Source organism: Hirundo rustica, chromosome 4 (assembly GCF_015227805.2).
Source record: "Hirundo rustica isolate bHirRus1 chromosome 4, bHirRus1.pri.v3, whole genome shotgun sequence".
NCBI classification, from domain to species: domain Eukaryota; kingdom Metazoa; phylum Chordata; class Aves; order Passeriformes; family Hirundinidae; genus Hirundo; species Hirundo rustica.
Genome location: NC_053453.1, coordinates 12,024,919 through 12,042,869, shown reverse-complemented (window position 1 = coordinate 12,042,869; position 17,951 = coordinate 12,024,919). Strand labels below are relative to the sequence as shown.

Sequence of the window (17,951 nt, the reverse complement as noted above, 5' to 3'; positions counted from 1 at the left end):
CAACAACCTAAAATTCTTCCTAGAAAGATTTCAGCTCTGCCTGCCTCAAAAACCAAACAAGGCGATTATGGGCATGTGGAGCTGGATCTCAGGAACCAACCGTGTCTTGGCTACTTAACGTTTTAAGGCAGCTCAGGTATGGAAGAGGCAGAGGCTGAGTTATTCGTTCAAGACTGAGGAGGAGCACTGGTAAATCAGCAAGTGCAACCCACCTTCTGTGTTTGAATCCTAATTAGTGTAACAACTGCCATTCCTCTTTTTCTAGAATTGTATTTAAGGTTAGTCTTAAGTTTGTTTTTTCGGTCTACAATAACACAACAGGAAGTCGATATAAAAATCTTAGAAATGTTTTCTGGGAATATTTCAGGAAACTGATAGATACAAAGAACAGTCACTACATTCAAGAAAAATGTGTCTTGGTCACAGTCCTGCAGCTATTTCTGTGTGAACACATTAATTGTGTTCATACATAGAACAGCTCCTCCCCACCATATTATGTACATTTGTGTCTATTGATTTTTACTGTATAATTTCAAATATTTGCCAAAATATTTCACAAGAGTGTCCAGAACAAATTGTCAAAAACAATTACTAGAAGGATGCTGTTGAACTAATGTCATTCTGTAGTTATTATCTGCAATAAAAAGACATCTTTGTAGGCAGATAGTCCTACAACCCAACAGAATAATTAGAACAAATGTAAACAGCATGTTTTTCTTTTTCAAAGTATCAAATATTTAAACCTGCAAAGGGATAGGTTTTCCTTATTAGCCTATCACGGTGACAATTACACCATGCTTCTTTACTGTCTGAACTGTTTGCTCTTTGTGTCGTTCCCATTCCTCGTCATCTTTGTCCAGATCAAAAGTTTCTGGGTAAATGGGAAGCTTGTCTTTTGGGCATTCCTCATAATAACTTCGAACATATTTTCCCACAGACCATCCTTTGTATTCCTCAGGCATTTTGCATTCTAGGCCATTGTAGTGAACATTGTAGTGATGCTTCAGCCAGTAGAAAAGATAATGTATGTTGTAATCGCATCTCCAAGGATTCTCTCTTAGCCACAGTATTTTCAGAAAGTAAAGATCTTCCAGTACTCCATATTCAAAATTCTGCAAGCTGTTGTTTGATAGATCCAACTCCTCTAAGTTATTAAGGCCTGAAAAAGCAGCTAATCAATAGAAAAATAATTATTGGTACCTTATAAAGTTAACTTAGAAAAGAAATTCATATCAGGAAAAATATGCATGTCTAGAACAGGAAAAACACTTTTTAATTTTACAGTTACTGGTTGTTTTGACGGGGGTTTTTTTGGCTAAAGCATACAAAAGGATTTCTCAAATATTGAACTTTAAAATATGGCATGTACCTTCACAAGTGAGAAATATTAGGGGAGTTGCACTACTGTTAGAGCTATAAAACACTTTGTGAGTCTGCCTGAGTGTAGACTAGAGGCAGCGGAGGTGGACGAATACCTGATTGCCCCATTGAATCCTACTGTTACTATCAAGATACAGAAGTAGGAATATAGAAACTTATTATTAGACAATGTGTAGGGCTAGAGGTTTTTGTATGTATATAAGTATTTGTGTGCATGTATAGAACCTTCAAATTAATGTTTTAAGATTTGGAATGGAGTAAACATGGAGCTTCATAATAATGCTTGTGAGTTACATTTCAGAGAGTAGTTCATACTTTTTGTAGGGATACTGTTTCATTGTAATAGCAGAAATCTTAATTTAAATAAATCAACTGCGTAATGTTAAACCTCACAAGCACCATTTTACCAATATTACCACTTTCTGATGCTGTTTAATTGCCAAGGTGGTACTAGATAAGGCCCTTTTTGCTTGATACATTTTCTCTCTCTTTCTCTCACCCAGTTTATGTCTGCTTTCATAATTAAATCCAAATGCACATAGGCTATAAGCAAATTTCCAATAGGGCACTTGAGTTCTAATAAAATATAACTTGGAAGTAAATATATAAAATATAATGATTTTTGACCAAAAATAGTTTAAATCCTTTAGTTTTGTCTGTTATTTTATTGTACAATATAATTGAAAAGTAGCCACCTTATATTACATGTTTTCTTAGATGCAGCAAAGATATTTAAAAAATCATTCAATTACTTAACACTTTGGAAAACTGTTAGCCTTCAGGTTCCAGAATTACCTTTTGCACTTGGTTAGTTCAGTATTAAATGTGTCTTTCTCTATTGATTTTCATGATGAATATATTTCAGTGCAGACCTTTACTCTATGAATTGAAAGGTACAAAAGGTAAAATTTGCACCAACTTCTAGATTTTAAAATCCTTCCCCCTTCAGCTTATATCTGATAGAGACAGTATTTAAAAAAAGAGAAATAATGTTTAATGATTATTTAAAATTATTCTTACCAGGATCAATGTATGCTATTCCATTACTGTTTAGATTTAATATCTTCAGTTCACTGACATCTTCAAACTCCTTGGCTCGTAGTTGTCTAATTTTGTTGTTGGATAAATCAAGTTTAGCTATATCTGGAGGTATGTTACCTGGAACTTTCTTTAAATCTTAAAAAATGAAAAAGACATAACTTGTATCAGCTTTAGATTGTTCTTACTGCTTGGTATCACAGTTGCATGCCATACAGGGTATAGTCAGTCTAACATTGTTTCTTGATCTCTTTCCCTTTTATCCCCTCTACTAGTGCCACCATGTTTTTTCAACTTCTGAATTTCATTCTTTCTTTACTTGTACCTTTACATTTCATGTGAAAGTTGTTCTCTTCATTAGTGCTTATAGTAAAATCTCTGTGATTTGTATTTCTATTTTAGTAGAACTAGAACATTCACATAGGGTAAGTAGTGAAGATACTATACTAATATAAAAAAATGTGTGTGAAGGGCTTGATTGCTTAAAGAAAAGAAACCAGAGTAACTATATAAAAAAACCACCTAGGCAGCAGAGTGGCATTCTGTCTGCTTCTCTCTCCTACTTCTATTGTTGGTATTTCCAAAGTAGCTGAGGACCTCTCAGTCATCAATGTCCATATCCTTACAGTGTTCCTTGCAAAAGAACTCCAGAAAGAACAGCCCCTACTCCAGCAGTAAGGGCCCCTGCTTGAGAAGTGCAGACTGTGGATTAAACCCTCTCAGGGTTATATTAACAAACCTAATCTCCAGGATTATTATATTTGCTTAATGAGTGTTCTAACCCTGCGCTGTCATAACAAGAAAATGAGCGGTGTCTCTTATTTGACCATCTTTGAATGAAAGCAAGTAGTGTCTGGACCTCTGCTGGAATCTGTGTGGTCACTTTACTTCTGAAGTTCTGAAGATATCTAATGAATTAGGTATTTTTGAGACTAAAGCAACATACCAGAGTCTTCCTGCCTTATATCTGGTTATGAGCAGACCTTTGTTTTTATAAATACATAAATATTATAACTACTCCACAGCCTGCTGTGGTTGGATTGCTTCCTGCTTCTGTAGATGTCAAAGTTTCAGGGCCTATTTATCACCAAATGAATGCAAATAATCCTTGAATTTAGAGACTTGGAGAGTTTGGCAGTACTAGAAACAGATTTTTTTTTTTCCGACTGTCCTTGAAAATACAAGTTCTTTGCAGAAATGCAAACAAAATGCTTTTGCTTCTTTTTTTGTTTTTATGTAAAACAGAATCAAGGGCATAGAGTATTTCATTCTGTAGTACCACAAGGTCTGGCATATCACTGGTCTGATGAGATATAAGTAAATTATTTAAAAAAAATGTGAACATACACATGGATAAATATATTTTTTAAGATTTTTTTTAATGCGCTTTCTGACATTAACTGAAAGCTCCTGATCTGTTGTCATATTTCTTTAGACATAGTAGTGGTAGAGCGAGTGCTTGTCATTCCATTCCCTGCATTGTAAAGGAATAATGGATTGCAGATTTTCATGTCATCTTACTGGTTTGGCAACTGATGCACATCTTTCTATTCTGAATTCTTATCCACGTGGATTTAGAGAAATGTTTGTATTTTCCCTGAATTTTTTGTGCATTGCACTCCTATTTCTGATAAAAATTCCAGTGAAATTATGCATCTGCTGTACAATTTTCATCTACAAAGACAGTAAGTACAATGCTTTCATCAAAGATTACCATATGCTCAGAAATACCAAATATCCATGGGATATTTGCATCCAGCTGTCAAACATGTGCACAGTAGAGTAGTACTTCAAAAAAAGTATTGAAACATGCTCAGTGTGTCCATGCTAGGCATGCAGGAAGTTCTGGATTGATATACTTAGCTCTTGAGCTGAAGGAGGGAGTCCCTGTACCCTCTAGTATCCTTGTGTAGAAGTTGAATTAACTTTATTCCTTCATTATTAATGTTAAAGACAATAAACCATGTCTTCAAATACCATAAACCCCTTTGAAACTCCCATGAAGATCAGACCACATTGAATATTTCTATGAATTTAGAGAATAAAATATTTTTTTTCCCCCAGAAGTTTTTGGGTATATTTATGTATTTAGTTCACCTCTTTGATACCACTAAGTGGGGAGAGCTGTAAAGTCAGTCTTTGCTTACATTAGGATTATAATTTATGCCTGGGTTTTGTTCAATAACAGTTTACTGAATAGTAATAGTGATATAATTAAGATCCTCCGAAGGATAACTAAGATCTTAATCTATAATCTAATAATTAAGATCCTATCTACAATGAAAGGTAAAATTGGTGAATATTAAAAAAAATAAAAGCAGCATAAATCATTAATAAAAAGATGTAGTAGCTGCATGGTAAAAGAAAGAGAAAATTAAGCCATAGGGACAAGAAAGGAATTTACAGGGTGAAAAATAGTAAAGAACACAGACCGTTTTTATGACAAACATAGATAAACCATGTAATCAAATACTGAAATCATTAATCCTTGATACTTAGATTTTATCTTATATTTCTGAGCTTTTCTGTGGCATAAAGGCGCAAGAGTAAACTGCGGTTTACTGAGTAAACTGAGGTTTTTACATAAAATCAAGTTACTCTTAAAGCAAATAGAAGTTCAGCTGAACAAAATACGCAGGCTAAGCTCTGCTAAAATCAGGAAAAAGGTCTCACAATATCAGCTTCAAGCAATGTTTCTTATTTCAGAATTGTTATGTTAAAGAATGATTTTCCTCTGAATTGTTTTTTTGTTTGCTTTGTTTTGTCATGGGATAAAATATGGGAAATATAAAGGACAAATAAATGTGCATTTTCATGTTGATATATACCCCATCTGGTTTACCCTTAGGGCTCAACTGTGGCTCTTAGGGGCCTGAGAAAGATTTAGAGATGGAATGGATCCAAGTGTCTGAAAAGCATTTCTTGAAGTCCCTTCAACTTTGAATTGTTTGCTGGGTGCTGGGAGGAAGAACACAGAGGAGGTATTCCAGAACAAAAACATACCATTTCTTCCCTTAGTAGAGAAATCTTATGCAGCAAATGTGAGGATGCAAAGCCTTTCCTTTGCAATCTGCTTCCTCTGGGCATTGAAAACACAGCTGGCTGTTCCGTTCCTGCTTCACAGCTCACTTCTGTCAGAGTTATTGTTTATAGCTGTATAATCAGACTAATAACTTAAGTAATGTGCTCAGCTTTATTCCTGTGGATTTCTGTTAGATACTTACATTACAGCACTAAGGAATATCTGTGGAATCTGGGCTGCAGAGCAGAGGTTAAATGCAGGAAGAATTCCTACTTATTGCTGGTAGTTACAAGAGAAAAGCAATTAACAGTTTCAGTAAAGCGAGTACTAGTACTAAATTCATTTGCAGGAAATAACGTGTGAATAAATGTAATAAGGATTAACTAAGTAGAATATTAAAATCGTTAATTCAGTTATAACAGCAATACAAACCTTTTCTTTTGCAGTTCAGAGTTGTCATAGGAAACACATACATGTGGCACAAAGAGGAATCAAATTCTGGTTTAACAGGTTCAGGCTTCTCTCGTTTTATGTTTTTGGGATCCTGCCTGTCCTCTTCACTACATAGCTGATCAGCTTTTATCTGCTTTAGCTTTTGATTTTTCAGTTCCATTGGGTGCACACATTTGGCATAATTTCCCAAATTCCTGTTTGATGGAACCTGTAGCATTGTAACAAGAGTTTCTAGTTCACAGCTGCAATGCCAGGGATTGTCATAGAGACGTAAGTAGTTTAGACTGGGTGTATAGATAAAAATCTCCTCAGATAAAATCTTAATTTGGTTATGCTGAAGTAAGAGTGTGGTAAGTTTATCCAAACCATAAAAAGCCTCACTCTCAATTTTTGATATGTCATTCTGTTGTAAATCCAGACTTTTTAGTACTTTATACTTGGAAAACATATTATTCTTTAATTTACGAATCCGGTTTCTTGCTAGCAGCATGTGTTTTATATCCTCTGGCCAATCAGGTGCCACAAAAACCAATTTTCTTTCCTGACAATCTAAGTATTTCTCATGAAGATAAGTGTAAATATCACATGTTAGGCCTCGGGCATCGCGCTTAACAGTGCTAGATGCTCTCCTTAAGATATTTTCCCTTTCATTGTTTCTCAAACTCCTATTCCTTGTCCTCCTACAGTCAGATGCATTACAAAGAAGAAGTAGTAATATAATAGTAACTACTTGCATCCTGACATTCAGCTGGCCCCAGTTATCTTCTGTGACAGCTGGAACAGTTGAAATTTTTGGATAGTCTGAATCAGTGTTGTACAGATCTGAGAAGGCACGGCTGGGGTATGTGGGATCCCTGTGTTGGAAGAAAAGTTAAATATTAGAACAGATGAAAAGGGCATTTTCATGGAGGATTGTATGCAAGTCAAGTACTCGATCATCACAATACTGGAACTTCACAAATAATTTGAAGATTTAATGTCCTATCTCTTTTTGTTTGTTTGTTAGTTTTTACTGATGCTGGTCTACTGTTTTTCATTCTTATTAAACATGGGAAACTATATGGACCAATTTCTCCCTGGTCTTTGTTAGGATCTTCTCATGTGTTCACGGAAACAGCACCAGGCTGGACCTTTTTGTATTTGAGTTAATCTTGGAAGATGAGCTCAAATGAGAAGTCTGAATCTGGTCTTTTCTGACTGAACAACTGGAACATACAGAGGCAGACCAGGGAAAGCCATCCTAGTGCCCATCAGACTCCCAGTTTTAGTTTGCACTCACGTCTGGGCTTGTTTTGAAGTCATTTTCTCAGGACTGTTTATCCCAAATTTTTGGCCTTTTGTGCATTCATCTCGGTAATCTGCTGTGACCTGGGATATTGGCCCAGATAGTTTGAACCTGTATGAGGAATTCTTATATTTATGTCAAGCACTAAGAATTTGAATTGTTCACTTTTATATGATAATTTTTTTGCTTGAATGGGGGCTTTTTTTTAGTTTTTGGTTTTTTTGGTTTTTTGTTTGGGTTTGGAGTTTGTTGTTTGGTTTTGGGTTTTTAGGTGATTTAAAATATTTGCAAGACTTAAATATCTGTGAATGCCAGGGATTAAATATAAGGACTACAAATTCTTTCTACAAATTCTAATTTATACCAAGAAGAAAGAATTTTTCAAGTGCTGTGGCTATTTGTATTTGAAATCTTCCTGATAAAAAGTTGAGACTTGCATTCTTAAGTACTTTGAAAATGGAGTTTAGAAGTATTCAGAGATAAACAGTGAAGTTCTTATTGGTTTTCTACAACACCACGGCAAAATGATATATTCAGTCTCAATTAATTCTGATAAACAAGCTTCAAAACTTCAGTAATGTGGGAGGAGGGCTTTGCTGTTATTATAAGCTTGGAGTTGTCACAACAATACATTTTAATCCTGTATTGTTTAAAACTTCCTTTATTCTTTCAGTAGCCACTTGGGCTCTAAAAATGTATCATTAATTTTCTTGATATTTTTAAGAGCTTTAATTTGAAAAGTGACTAAGAATGCCATCACCATTGCATATTTGTCCATTTTTTCTTAGTTTAACATTTTCAATTTTATCTTCCTTCCATTAATTTTCTTTAATGTTTTTTTAATTGCCCTTCCTTGATGGAAAAAACAATGTTTGGCTTTGCTTTAATTAATCATTTCTTAGAAAAGGCAATTTTTAATGCAAATTATAATAAATCAATCTAAGATTAACATTAATATTTTGTTCAGAAATTATGTTTCTTAATATGTTCATCCATTTATAGGATATTTCAAGTGTTAAGTATATAAAAAAGTAATTTTGCATCATTTGTAGTCACTTCTTAGTGAAGGGTATGTCCATTTTTCTAGCCCAGAAACACCAATATTTGCACACTGGCTTTTGAAAATTATCATAGGTAAAATAAAGCTTAAGAACTTCCAAAAAAAAAAAGCTTTAGGATAGTCAAGTTAGTGATGCAAGGGCTGCTTTTCTCCCCTCATCAATAGATCTAGTAATTTCATCATAGAAAACTATCAAATTAGTGAGGAATGCTTTGCCCTTGATAGACTCATGCTGGCTGTTTGCTGTCACTTTTTCATCCTTCATGTGCTTGGATAGTGCTTCATGGAGGATTTGGTACATAACCTTCCCAGGGACTCAAGTGGAGCTGTCTGGCCTGTAGTTTCTTGGACCTTCTTCCATTTCCTGAAAATGGATGTGACATCTCCTATCTTCCAGTCATTAGGAATTGCCTCTGACTGTCATGACCTTTCAAAAATGAGCGAGGTCTCTCAATGACAAGAGACAGCTTTCTTCCTCTTGGATGCACCCTGTCTCATCCCATTTCCTCAGATGCTCCCTGACATTAACTTCTTCTACGAAGGGTATTTCTTCACTCACAGACTCTGCTCACAAGCTCCAGCCAGGCACCTGGGAAGCCTTCAGACAAGCCTTAGCTGTAAAACCAAGGCTAAGAAGTAATGGGGTAGTTTGTCCTTGAAGATTAACCAGTTCTCCTGGGCCCCTTTGCCTTCCAGGGTTAACTTCTGTGAGATCCTGTTAAACAGATGCCTAAACTGGCCAAAATCTGCTAACAAGTTCAGGGTTTCTTCTTCTACATTTTGTCCAATTTTCTTCTGTCTGAATTTTGAACTTTTCATTTTCGCATTTTCATGGCTGCAGTAACCAAAGCTATTCAAATTTATTCAAGTTCACATTCCTTCACCTGTTGAAGAACACATTCCCTAGGCCACTTGTCAGTCAGATGGATCAAGAAATGGTCTTCAGCGTACTCTAGGAATCTCCTGGATGGTTCATGCCCAGCCATCATTTCTGGCAGCAGATATGAGTGACTAAAGTTTCTCATAAGTAACCAGGATAGGCAAGAGTAAAGCTTCCTTTAGCTGCCCAAAGGTTTCATCCACCATCTCTTCTTGATCGAGCAGATCGAGCAGCCTGCAGCAGATCCCTACCACAATGTAATGCTCATAGGTCTGGCTTCTAATCATTACAAGTAAGCACTTGATTGACTTGTCATTAATTACAGTAAAGCTCCATGCATTCAGGCATGATTTTGCATAGAGTGCAGCCCATCCTCACCTTTCTGAGCCGTCATTCCAAAGTATTCTGGAACCTTCCATTGCACCCCTTCAGTTGTGTGTGTTACCTTCCTGCATCTCTGGACTCCTAGTGAAATCACAGCTCTCTACCTGTTCATGGACTTTGGTCCCTGCTGGTTGATTCCCAAGCTACAAGTGTTTGTGTTCAGACACTTGAAATAGACCCCTTTGCGCTGCTTTCCATGGAAGATTTCAGAGATTTTCCTTATTACTATTGCCCCCAGCTTGCTCACCACTCCCTGTGCCTTCACTCCTTTCCAGGTTATTCTCTTCCATCTACATACCTATTTTTACTGATGTATCTCCTCTCTCAAACCCTTTGTTGCAGGAATATATTTCAAAAGCATCAATTTTCTTCTTTAGGATTGGTTGGTATTGAATTTCCAGTTATCTGGATAGTCCTTTTGCCTGATAACTGAAATAAGAAAAAGGTGATCACGACATGGAAAAAGACACAGGCTCAACTATTACATTTTCATGTACCAGTACTGGCTTTTTGCTTTTGCGTTATATTGACATTTATTGTGAAACATTTATCATACTAGGAGATTTGTTCCCATTATATAAGAAAGGAACAATATGAGTAGTACCTGTTCTGCAGGTCAATAAAATATGGAAGCCTTGTAATTACTCAAGTCTAATGTTCTGCCTAGAAGGTAGAACTAAATAGGAAGCATTGTGTAAATTATATTATATTAAATTATATTGCTGGTTAGAGAAATACACCAGAGTTCATGGAGAAAATTCAGCAATGGCTTTAGATACCAGAACTGGCTAACAGTAATCTTGGTTTAGCAAAGAGTGTTAACATGTGCTAACCTTCAATCATACGATAAGTTCTTTGTGCTCTGTAGGACTGTATAGTGTAGCTTTCTTTTAAGATGCTAAAATGACCATTCTTCAGGTTAGCAGCAGTAGCATCACATCTCTCATTATTTTACTTTGAGGCTTCCAAAGAAAATGGCTGAGATGTACAGAAGTTATGATGATTTAAAGATACTTACTCAGATATTTTCCCTAGTTACATACAAATAAATTTTAATATACTTCTGGGTATTTTTTTTATTATTCAGCCTGTTTAAATCTATTTAAATCTGTTGTATAGAGGTAATACTAATGGAACTCTACATCTATTGGCAAGGTAAAATTAAAGAGAAATATGAAAGTGTGTTTTAATCTTGCAGGGAATTTAGAGGCATGTGTAATAGAAATACTCTTTTTTGGGTGATTTGTAGGATTCTGTCTACTGCACAAAATGAAAAAAATGCCCCATACATTTCATTTAGATAGCAGTTCTTTTTAGTATATCTAAAAATATATGCTAGATTCCCTTATGCATTGCACAGAGTTTTATAGAAACTTTTAAAAGAAAATGCCAAAAATCCAAAATTTCTTGTGCATGTCCAGTTCCTCATGTTGATGCAAGAAGTTTGGAGTTAGATGTTCTTGAACATTTATTTATGAAAGAGAGGATTGTGGATAGGTGCACTGTGTGAGCCAAGGCCTTGTGTGACAACTGACGACAAAAGAAAGAGTTACTCCACACTGATATTTGGAAGATCAGTGAGCTGAAGTCAGAGAACGTAGAGTCTTACAAAAGTCTGCCACTCCTGTTTCAGAGGTACCCCTAGAGAGTCAAGGTCTGCCTGGCAGGTAGAATTGCTGGATTAAAAGTTGCCAGGGAAGAAATGAGGTGAGATGCTTGCAACAGCAGCCATCACAAAGATGTATATGGATTTGAGGAGTAGCTGTGCATTGTTTCTCTTTCCTATGAGGAAAACAAATGTACGTCTTTCAACAACATCCCCATGAAGCTCAGAAACATGTTTTCCTTTGGCATTTGCATAATACATTTTGACTTTTGTTTTTCTTAGTCTGAAATGCCATATCATATAACTAACATTGGTTTTGGCAAAGTTTTGTGTTAGTGTCTCCAATAATACCCCTCATCTCATCAGTATTGCTTTTATTGTAATCAGGGTTTTTTCCATGTTAGCTGATATTTTGTCTTCTTAGATTTCAGCATATATTTATGCTGAAGTTTGGAGCTTTTTTTTTTTTTTTTTTAATGTGTAAATAGCAATGAAAAATTCTCAACTGACAAAAGACCTTTTTGCAGTTATCTTGTATCTAGTTAATATGAAATTTTCCCAGTCACACATGATGCTTTTGATTTAAAACCATAAGATTACACTCTTCATATTGACAATTTTTAGACCAAAAGCAGAGCTCATTGATTCTGAGATTATGGGGATGTACAAAAAGCTGCTGTCCTGTGGAGAATTTGATAGAAGACAAATTTCATGAACATTTCACATGGCAATCCCAAAAGCATTCGTTCATTAGGTCCTGTGTACTATGGTAACTAACACAAAGTGCTTAGAGGTGGCAGTATTGCATTTCATAATGCTGCATGTGAATTTTGCTGCGGTGTATCAGACATCCTTTATTGGAACAAGGAGCTAGTAAAGTGTACAGGTGATTTTTTTATTCTCTCATACTACTCCATACAAGCATTTTAGCCTCCATATTGCACAACAGAGATAACCAGTTAAAATTTCCCTCTGAAAACTTCTCTCACATATGGCAGACATGAACACTGTCCATCAGGAATAAATGTCAGAAGGTAAGTTTGTCAGATTGCTTTAAAACAGTGATCCTGAGATTGCGAATGTCAAAATTAATTGAAAAACCAGAATCCTTGCAGAATTTAGCTGTAACACAAAACAAGGAATTTTGGTAGTCTGTGTGCCCCTTGAGTTTTAAGGAAGATGTCACTTTAAAAGTGGAAAAAGAAGTCATGTGTTAAAATTCCCAGATCATTCAAAATTGGTCATAGGGCCAATAAAGGAAATCAGCATCTCTTCAAAATTATTGTGAGATTTTGATCACAGTCTTCAAAATGCAGTAAGAAAGGCTTACCTGTATCTTAAATTGTGCAGCCTTGCAGCAACATATACATTAAAAATATTTAGAGCTACCAGAGTATTTACCCCAGTCTCTTAATTTATTATCTATCTTATCAGAAACGTTTGGAAGTATACTTCTCCAAGTCTTATTTTCCCCCACTCATTTCTGTGGGATATCACACGAAAATGCAAAATAGCTCAGGCTGCTATGAAGAAGGATACTTTTACTTTTGTACTTAAGATGAATTGAACATTTCTATTAAAAAAAAAAAAGGCACCACAAATAACACATAAGTATATATTTTAATATCTGGTTCTAATGCACATTGTTGGGTTCTTTTCATGAAATGTAATCTTATGTTTAATTTCTTAATATTTTTGTAATTTTTTTTACAACAGCATTCTTTTTACACTTCCTTTCTCTTTGCATTTGTGTTCAGCATGTTTCCCCATTCCATATTGAAAGCATAAAGTCAGTTCCAAAAGTCAGTATGCCACTCCTTAAGCAGTCAGCTCCTCAGTGGGAGTTCCCATCTTCTTCAAAATGCCTAATTTTGCTGACTTGCAGAACTGCATGGCTACGACTAAATGTCTTCCAGAGCAGAACGTCCTAATTCTTGGTTTTGATTTTCTGTATGCTTTCATTTGTGGCGCTTGTGGTAATTGTTATTTATTCCAGTTAGAAATGTAGCTCAGTCAAATGACTGGTTTTCAGTATGATATAAACTTGCTGATGGAAATTTAAGTGATTTCAAAATATAGATTCTTAATTTTATAGAGTGCTGTTGATTAACATTTTCCACTTGCACAATTTTCTTTCTCATAACTAATGTTTGGTATAAAGAAATGTTTTCCAAAAGGACTGATCAAAACCTAAAATGACATGATTCGTTTTTGTAACTCTTTCAATTTTGCAGATTCTTTTGATAGTACTCTTCTAAATAATGATATTACTTGAGAAGTTTAAACAACACATTTCTGCTTTTAATGTCTTTTGATAGAGATCTGGTTTTCATTTCCAGCAGGCACTTCTTGTAAAATCAATGGCTAGAGCAGTCCAACGAATTTACACTGAAAAGTCATACTTGAAAAGTATGCAGAAAGAAGTTTCAATTCATTAGAAAAAGTATACTTTTGCAGTTAGTTAAGATAACTTTACAATGTTACTGGTTTCATATGGTGAAATATCTTGCATAACAGTGCTACTCCCCACTAATCTGCAATATTAGAGCAGAGGAAAAACTACAGCAGAAGAAATGGACTTTCAAACTTCAGCAAATAGATAATTCTATTTCATATTAAACATCTTTTCTTTAAAGTAATTTTCAGAAAACTTTAACTATGGCATTTTATGTTCTTTTGATTCTGTATCATGCCCTTCTAACAAATTGCTCTGTTGTTTTTTGTGGGTTCTTTTTGCAAAGATTCCCCAGTTTACAGTAAATGAGTTTAGCTCACTGCAGAAAATTCACAGACAAAGCTTTACCATACCTGGACTTTTGAAAAGGCTGTCACAAGATCATCTGTTTGGAAATTCCAGGTTGCATTCAGATTTGTAGTTCACGTCTTTCTTTCATAATGTGAAGCAGAGGATCCTTTATATGACTGGCAGCATCCTGCATTCATGGTATACTGAGGTTGAGCAAGCACTGCAGCAGCCTTCCAGGGTTTTGAATTACATGACTACAGCTGTTTAAGTTTTACTAAGGAATAATAGCACTATAGGCTTGGATCCCTTCCAGAAAACTGTCAGATCTATAAACAGCTAGTACTTACTGCATAATGAGAACAAGGCTTGCTTTTTGTAGCCATAAATAGACTAATTGTATGTCATGATTAGCTGGGTGTTTATATCTGGAGCTATAAAAATGCAGGTTTTTACTAAGGTATCAAAAAAATAAAAGCCACTCTGTGCTGGAAAAAAAAATACAATTTACAGTTGATTTCCTGAGAAGGAAGTTAATTAAAAAGTGAACTTTTGCTGCAGTTTTACATTGGTTTAATATATAAATTGAAGTGGTATTTATAACTGCAATCTAAAAATAGTTATGTTTTGGGTTATTTTAGTGTCCTACTAAACTTGTAAAGAACACCAACGTTTTAGAACGCAGTACTATTTTAGAAACTTTCAAATATATACTATACTGTATCTTGAAACATATTCCAAAATCAATATGAAATGCCAAATTTTAAGACAATGAAAGTCTCCTAATGTTTAAGTAGAGATTCACACATAAATTACTTTACACACTGAGAGGATTCTCCATATACCAAAATACCTATGAAATGATATAGAGTCAGAGGAATATAACAGTTTAACTTTCAATCTAAGAAAACCTTTTCAGAACAAAGGATGAGGCAGCTGGGACAACAGTCATGTTCTGATTGCTCTTTACTGAGCATCTGTTTCTTGTTCATGAGAATCATGCTGAGATTGTTGTGCAGTGACAGTGTGAAATTGGAAATGAGGGCTGAGGTTAGAGGAAAGTTAAGAACTACCTACCTCTGAGTAACTTTTTCAAAATGCCAGTAATTGGTTCTGTTTTCTGAAAGCATCATTCCTGCTTGTTTAGAAGTGTCATCATGAGCCGTAGGGATCTGCCTCTAGAAAGCATGATCTAATAGTACTCGGGGAGAAGTGATCATCATCAAACAGGGAAAACCACAATCCTCCCCTACCAGAGGACAGTGGGTTTGCTTGCCAGTGTATTTGAGAGCCCGGAAAGGAATTCCACAGCTTTCTCCATTTTTGGATTCTGGAACAAATCTTAATCATTAAAACCAAGTGCTTAAGTGAACAGTTAAAACAAAAAAAAAACCCATCAAATTGCATCACAGTTGGATAAAGGATTTAAAAATATTTTTCCCCCTCACTGGATGAACTAAACCAAAGGGAAATTTTGTAAGGCTAACATTTCAGAACGAGTTGGAAAACTGTAGAGGAGTTACACTATTGACATTGAAATTATGCTTAAAATATCCTATAGAATGTGTATTTTTCATGGTTTTTTTCATGTTTCTTGGTTTTTTCTTTCATTTTAACATTAGAGTTCTTTTATATGATTTGTGCTATTGCCACTGCTTCTGTAGGATTTGAATGTTTATTTAGAAAGCCTATCTGTAAAATGTGTGATTATGTTAAGGACTTTGTGAGTAGCCACTTAAGGCATTTAATTAGCTCATTCTCTCGTAAAAGTGAGAATTAAGCAGATATTTTCTAGTCCATTGTTATAAAACAAGGCAATCTTTTATCTGACTATTATGTTCATACATGTTAATAATACTGGATAAATTGTAGGCATGGGGGTTTTTGCATAAAGTCATGGTAATTGAGATTTTATCTGTATGGCACAGGCAGTAAAGATTTTTGCTAATGAGCTTCAACACATTTTCTTAAAAATATAGAGATTCTCTTGTGTCTTGCTCAAAAGGCACCCTATCATACCACTGACATGCTCAGAGCCCCACCTAGAAAGCATAAGATCTCTTTGTTCTGCTTCTGAAGCTGAACAGTATTGGTGGACAATTTTCTGCTATTAGACACAAAACTAGAAAGACCTGAGGGTGCAAAGCAATTGGATGTCGTGGCCAAAACGTGTTACAGCAGTCTGTCACTTGCTGTAGGTTACAACAGCTGGATAAGAGAACACAAGCCACTGGGAAAAAGAAAGTTTTCCCCTTTGTTTCTTGACATCTGCTTTGCAGGGGGGTTGGAGAAGCCTACATGTAGACTTCAGTTTTCACCCTCTGTGTTCCCCCTGCTCCATCTTCATTGGGAGAATTCTAGTTTTGGCAAATTCTGGCTTCTTCAGATGTATCAAGCAACAAAAAAGGGGCCATCACTTGGGGAGCAAATCTGAGCTATGTTCTTTATTTATTGAAGAAGAGGATGATTGTTTACATTTCCTGAGTACAAACTTGTGTAACTGAAGAATGCTATAAGTTACAAATGCTCTGTTATTTGTTTTAGAAAAATGCTAATTCAGGAACATGTTAATGTTACTGTTACTGTTAATGTTAAACATGTTACTCTTTCTTTTTGGACAGTGGAAAATTAAAAGAAAAATAACATGTGGAGTCAAGCCATCAATATAATGTGCCAAACATCTGAAAGGATGTCACAATTCATTTCTGATTCTTGACAAACACAGGATATAAAAAAGATAGTCCCATGTGCTCCAGAGAGCACTTCCTCAATTCTGAACGTTGATTTTCAAATTTCTATCCTCAATGTATTGCCAGTACTGGAATCACAGGAGTGTTTCTTCAAAATCCCTTCTGTGCTGCAGACAGCATTCTGCCTTGCAGGCGGGATTCCACAAATCCAATCAGTTCTGGGAGAAAGACAGAATTGTAAAGTAGTGTATCGTTGGAATTCTGGAAAGCAAGAACATTAACAGTATTTGTGTGGAAAAAAAACCAAAGTGGAATAAAAAACCTATGTATTCTTATTCTTCAGAATAAGAAACTATATAAATATTAAATTACATGAACTTTGATATTCTTATAAGCATTTCATCATTTCACTGCAATTATTTTCTAAATCTATTGGGACAGATCTTTAGCTGTGGTTTGCTCCATGCTTGTTTTGTTGTCCTTTCATTTCAGATCATAGTATACTGTTATGCAATCAAGAAAAAAAACAAGACAGGCATTATTAGACTGAAAACTCCTACAGACAAGGAATTAAATTTTACTTGCTTACCTAATTTTATTTACATTTATAATTTGTTTTTGCATTCACTTCTGAACTGTATGTGCAAGAAAATAAAACATTTATAGAATGATTTTATAGAATGAGTCATACAGTAAAAGTCTATTTTACAGAATTTGGTAGGATATAAGATTCAATAACCTTCAAAATAGTCTCCCTTACAATTGGTTTGAAAGATGAGGTTTAAGTGGGATTTTACTCATCTGAAGCAACGAATACAGTATTAAACTCCATATGTATCCTAACACTGATTCTCAGGCCAAGCTGTTCACTCTTGAGGCAATCTATTAAACATTGAAATTCCAAGTGAGTTGAGAAAGCAAATTTTTTACTAAAATGTGCAAGAATTTTCCTATTTCTATATCTTATCTTCAAGAGTGCCTGACATTTCATAGAGAATCCATAGGGGCCTTAGAAAATAAATTTAAGATTTTATTGTTCTAGAAATAAAGGAAAATAAGAGAAATACATATGATTGCAATAAGATCTAAATGTTGATTAATTTACCTTATCTGAATGCATATTTCACACTGGAACTTTCTCAACCTGATGCCTGAGATCCATTATCCAGTTTCAAGTTAAAAGCCCGTTCAAGTGAAAAAGAAATTAGAAACAATCTGTGCAGGAGTATTATTATTAACTGCTTCTGTATAATTTTGTTTGGCTTGCATGGAGGAAAAGACTAGATTTCTGCTATTTGTGCTATCAAATGTCTATGTTTAGCAAACAGTGGTTTTCCAGATAGAGATTAAAAGTCCTTTAGACTGCATTTAACATTATGCAATCCTTACTGAATTCCAGAAACAGGCATG

At 35.0% G+C, this 17,951-nt stretch overlaps 1 protein-coding gene across 2 annotated transcripts; it reads right to left on the bottom strand.

The window, feature by feature from the left end:
* Positions 1-253: 253 nt before the first annotated feature.
* Positions 254-15,029, bottom strand: LRRC17 (leucine rich repeat containing 17). Of its 2 annotated transcripts, XM_040063138.1 has the most exons (6): positions 14,929-15,009; positions 13,917-14,041; positions 9,801-9,931; positions 5,873-6,747; positions 2,401-2,556; positions 254-1,171 (listed from the first exon to the last, which is right to left on the bottom strand). In XM_040063138.1, exons 4-6 carry the CDS (start codon positions 6,627-6,629, stop codon positions 768-770), a joined length of 1,317 nt encoding a protein of 438 aa, XP_039919072.1. In that variant the 5' UTR covers positions 6,630-6,747; positions 9,801-9,931; positions 13,917-14,041; positions 14,929-15,009; the 3' UTR covers positions 254-767. The 2 variants fall into 2 exon arrangements, with proteins under 2 accessions (XP_039919072.1, XP_039919073.1); XM_040063139.1 differs by lacking the exon at positions 13,917-14,041 and having other exon boundaries at positions 14,929-15,029.
* Positions 15,030-17,951: the final 2,922 nt, after the last annotated feature.

Bases quoted from the DNA above. Each gene is read 5' to 3' on its own strand.
- LRRC17 (XM_040063139.1), bottom strand. From the start codon at position 6,629: ATGCAAGTAGTTACTATTATATTACTACTTCTTCTTTGTAATGCATCT. The intron at 2,557-5,872 runs GTTTGTATTGCT...TCATTTTTTAAG, and splicing joins TCTGAACTGCAAAAGAAAAG to ATTTAAAGAAAGTTCCAGGT. The intron at 1,172-2,400 runs GTAAGAATAATT...TCTATTGATTAG, and splicing joins AATAGCATACATTGATCCTG to CTGCTTTTTCAGGCCTTAAT.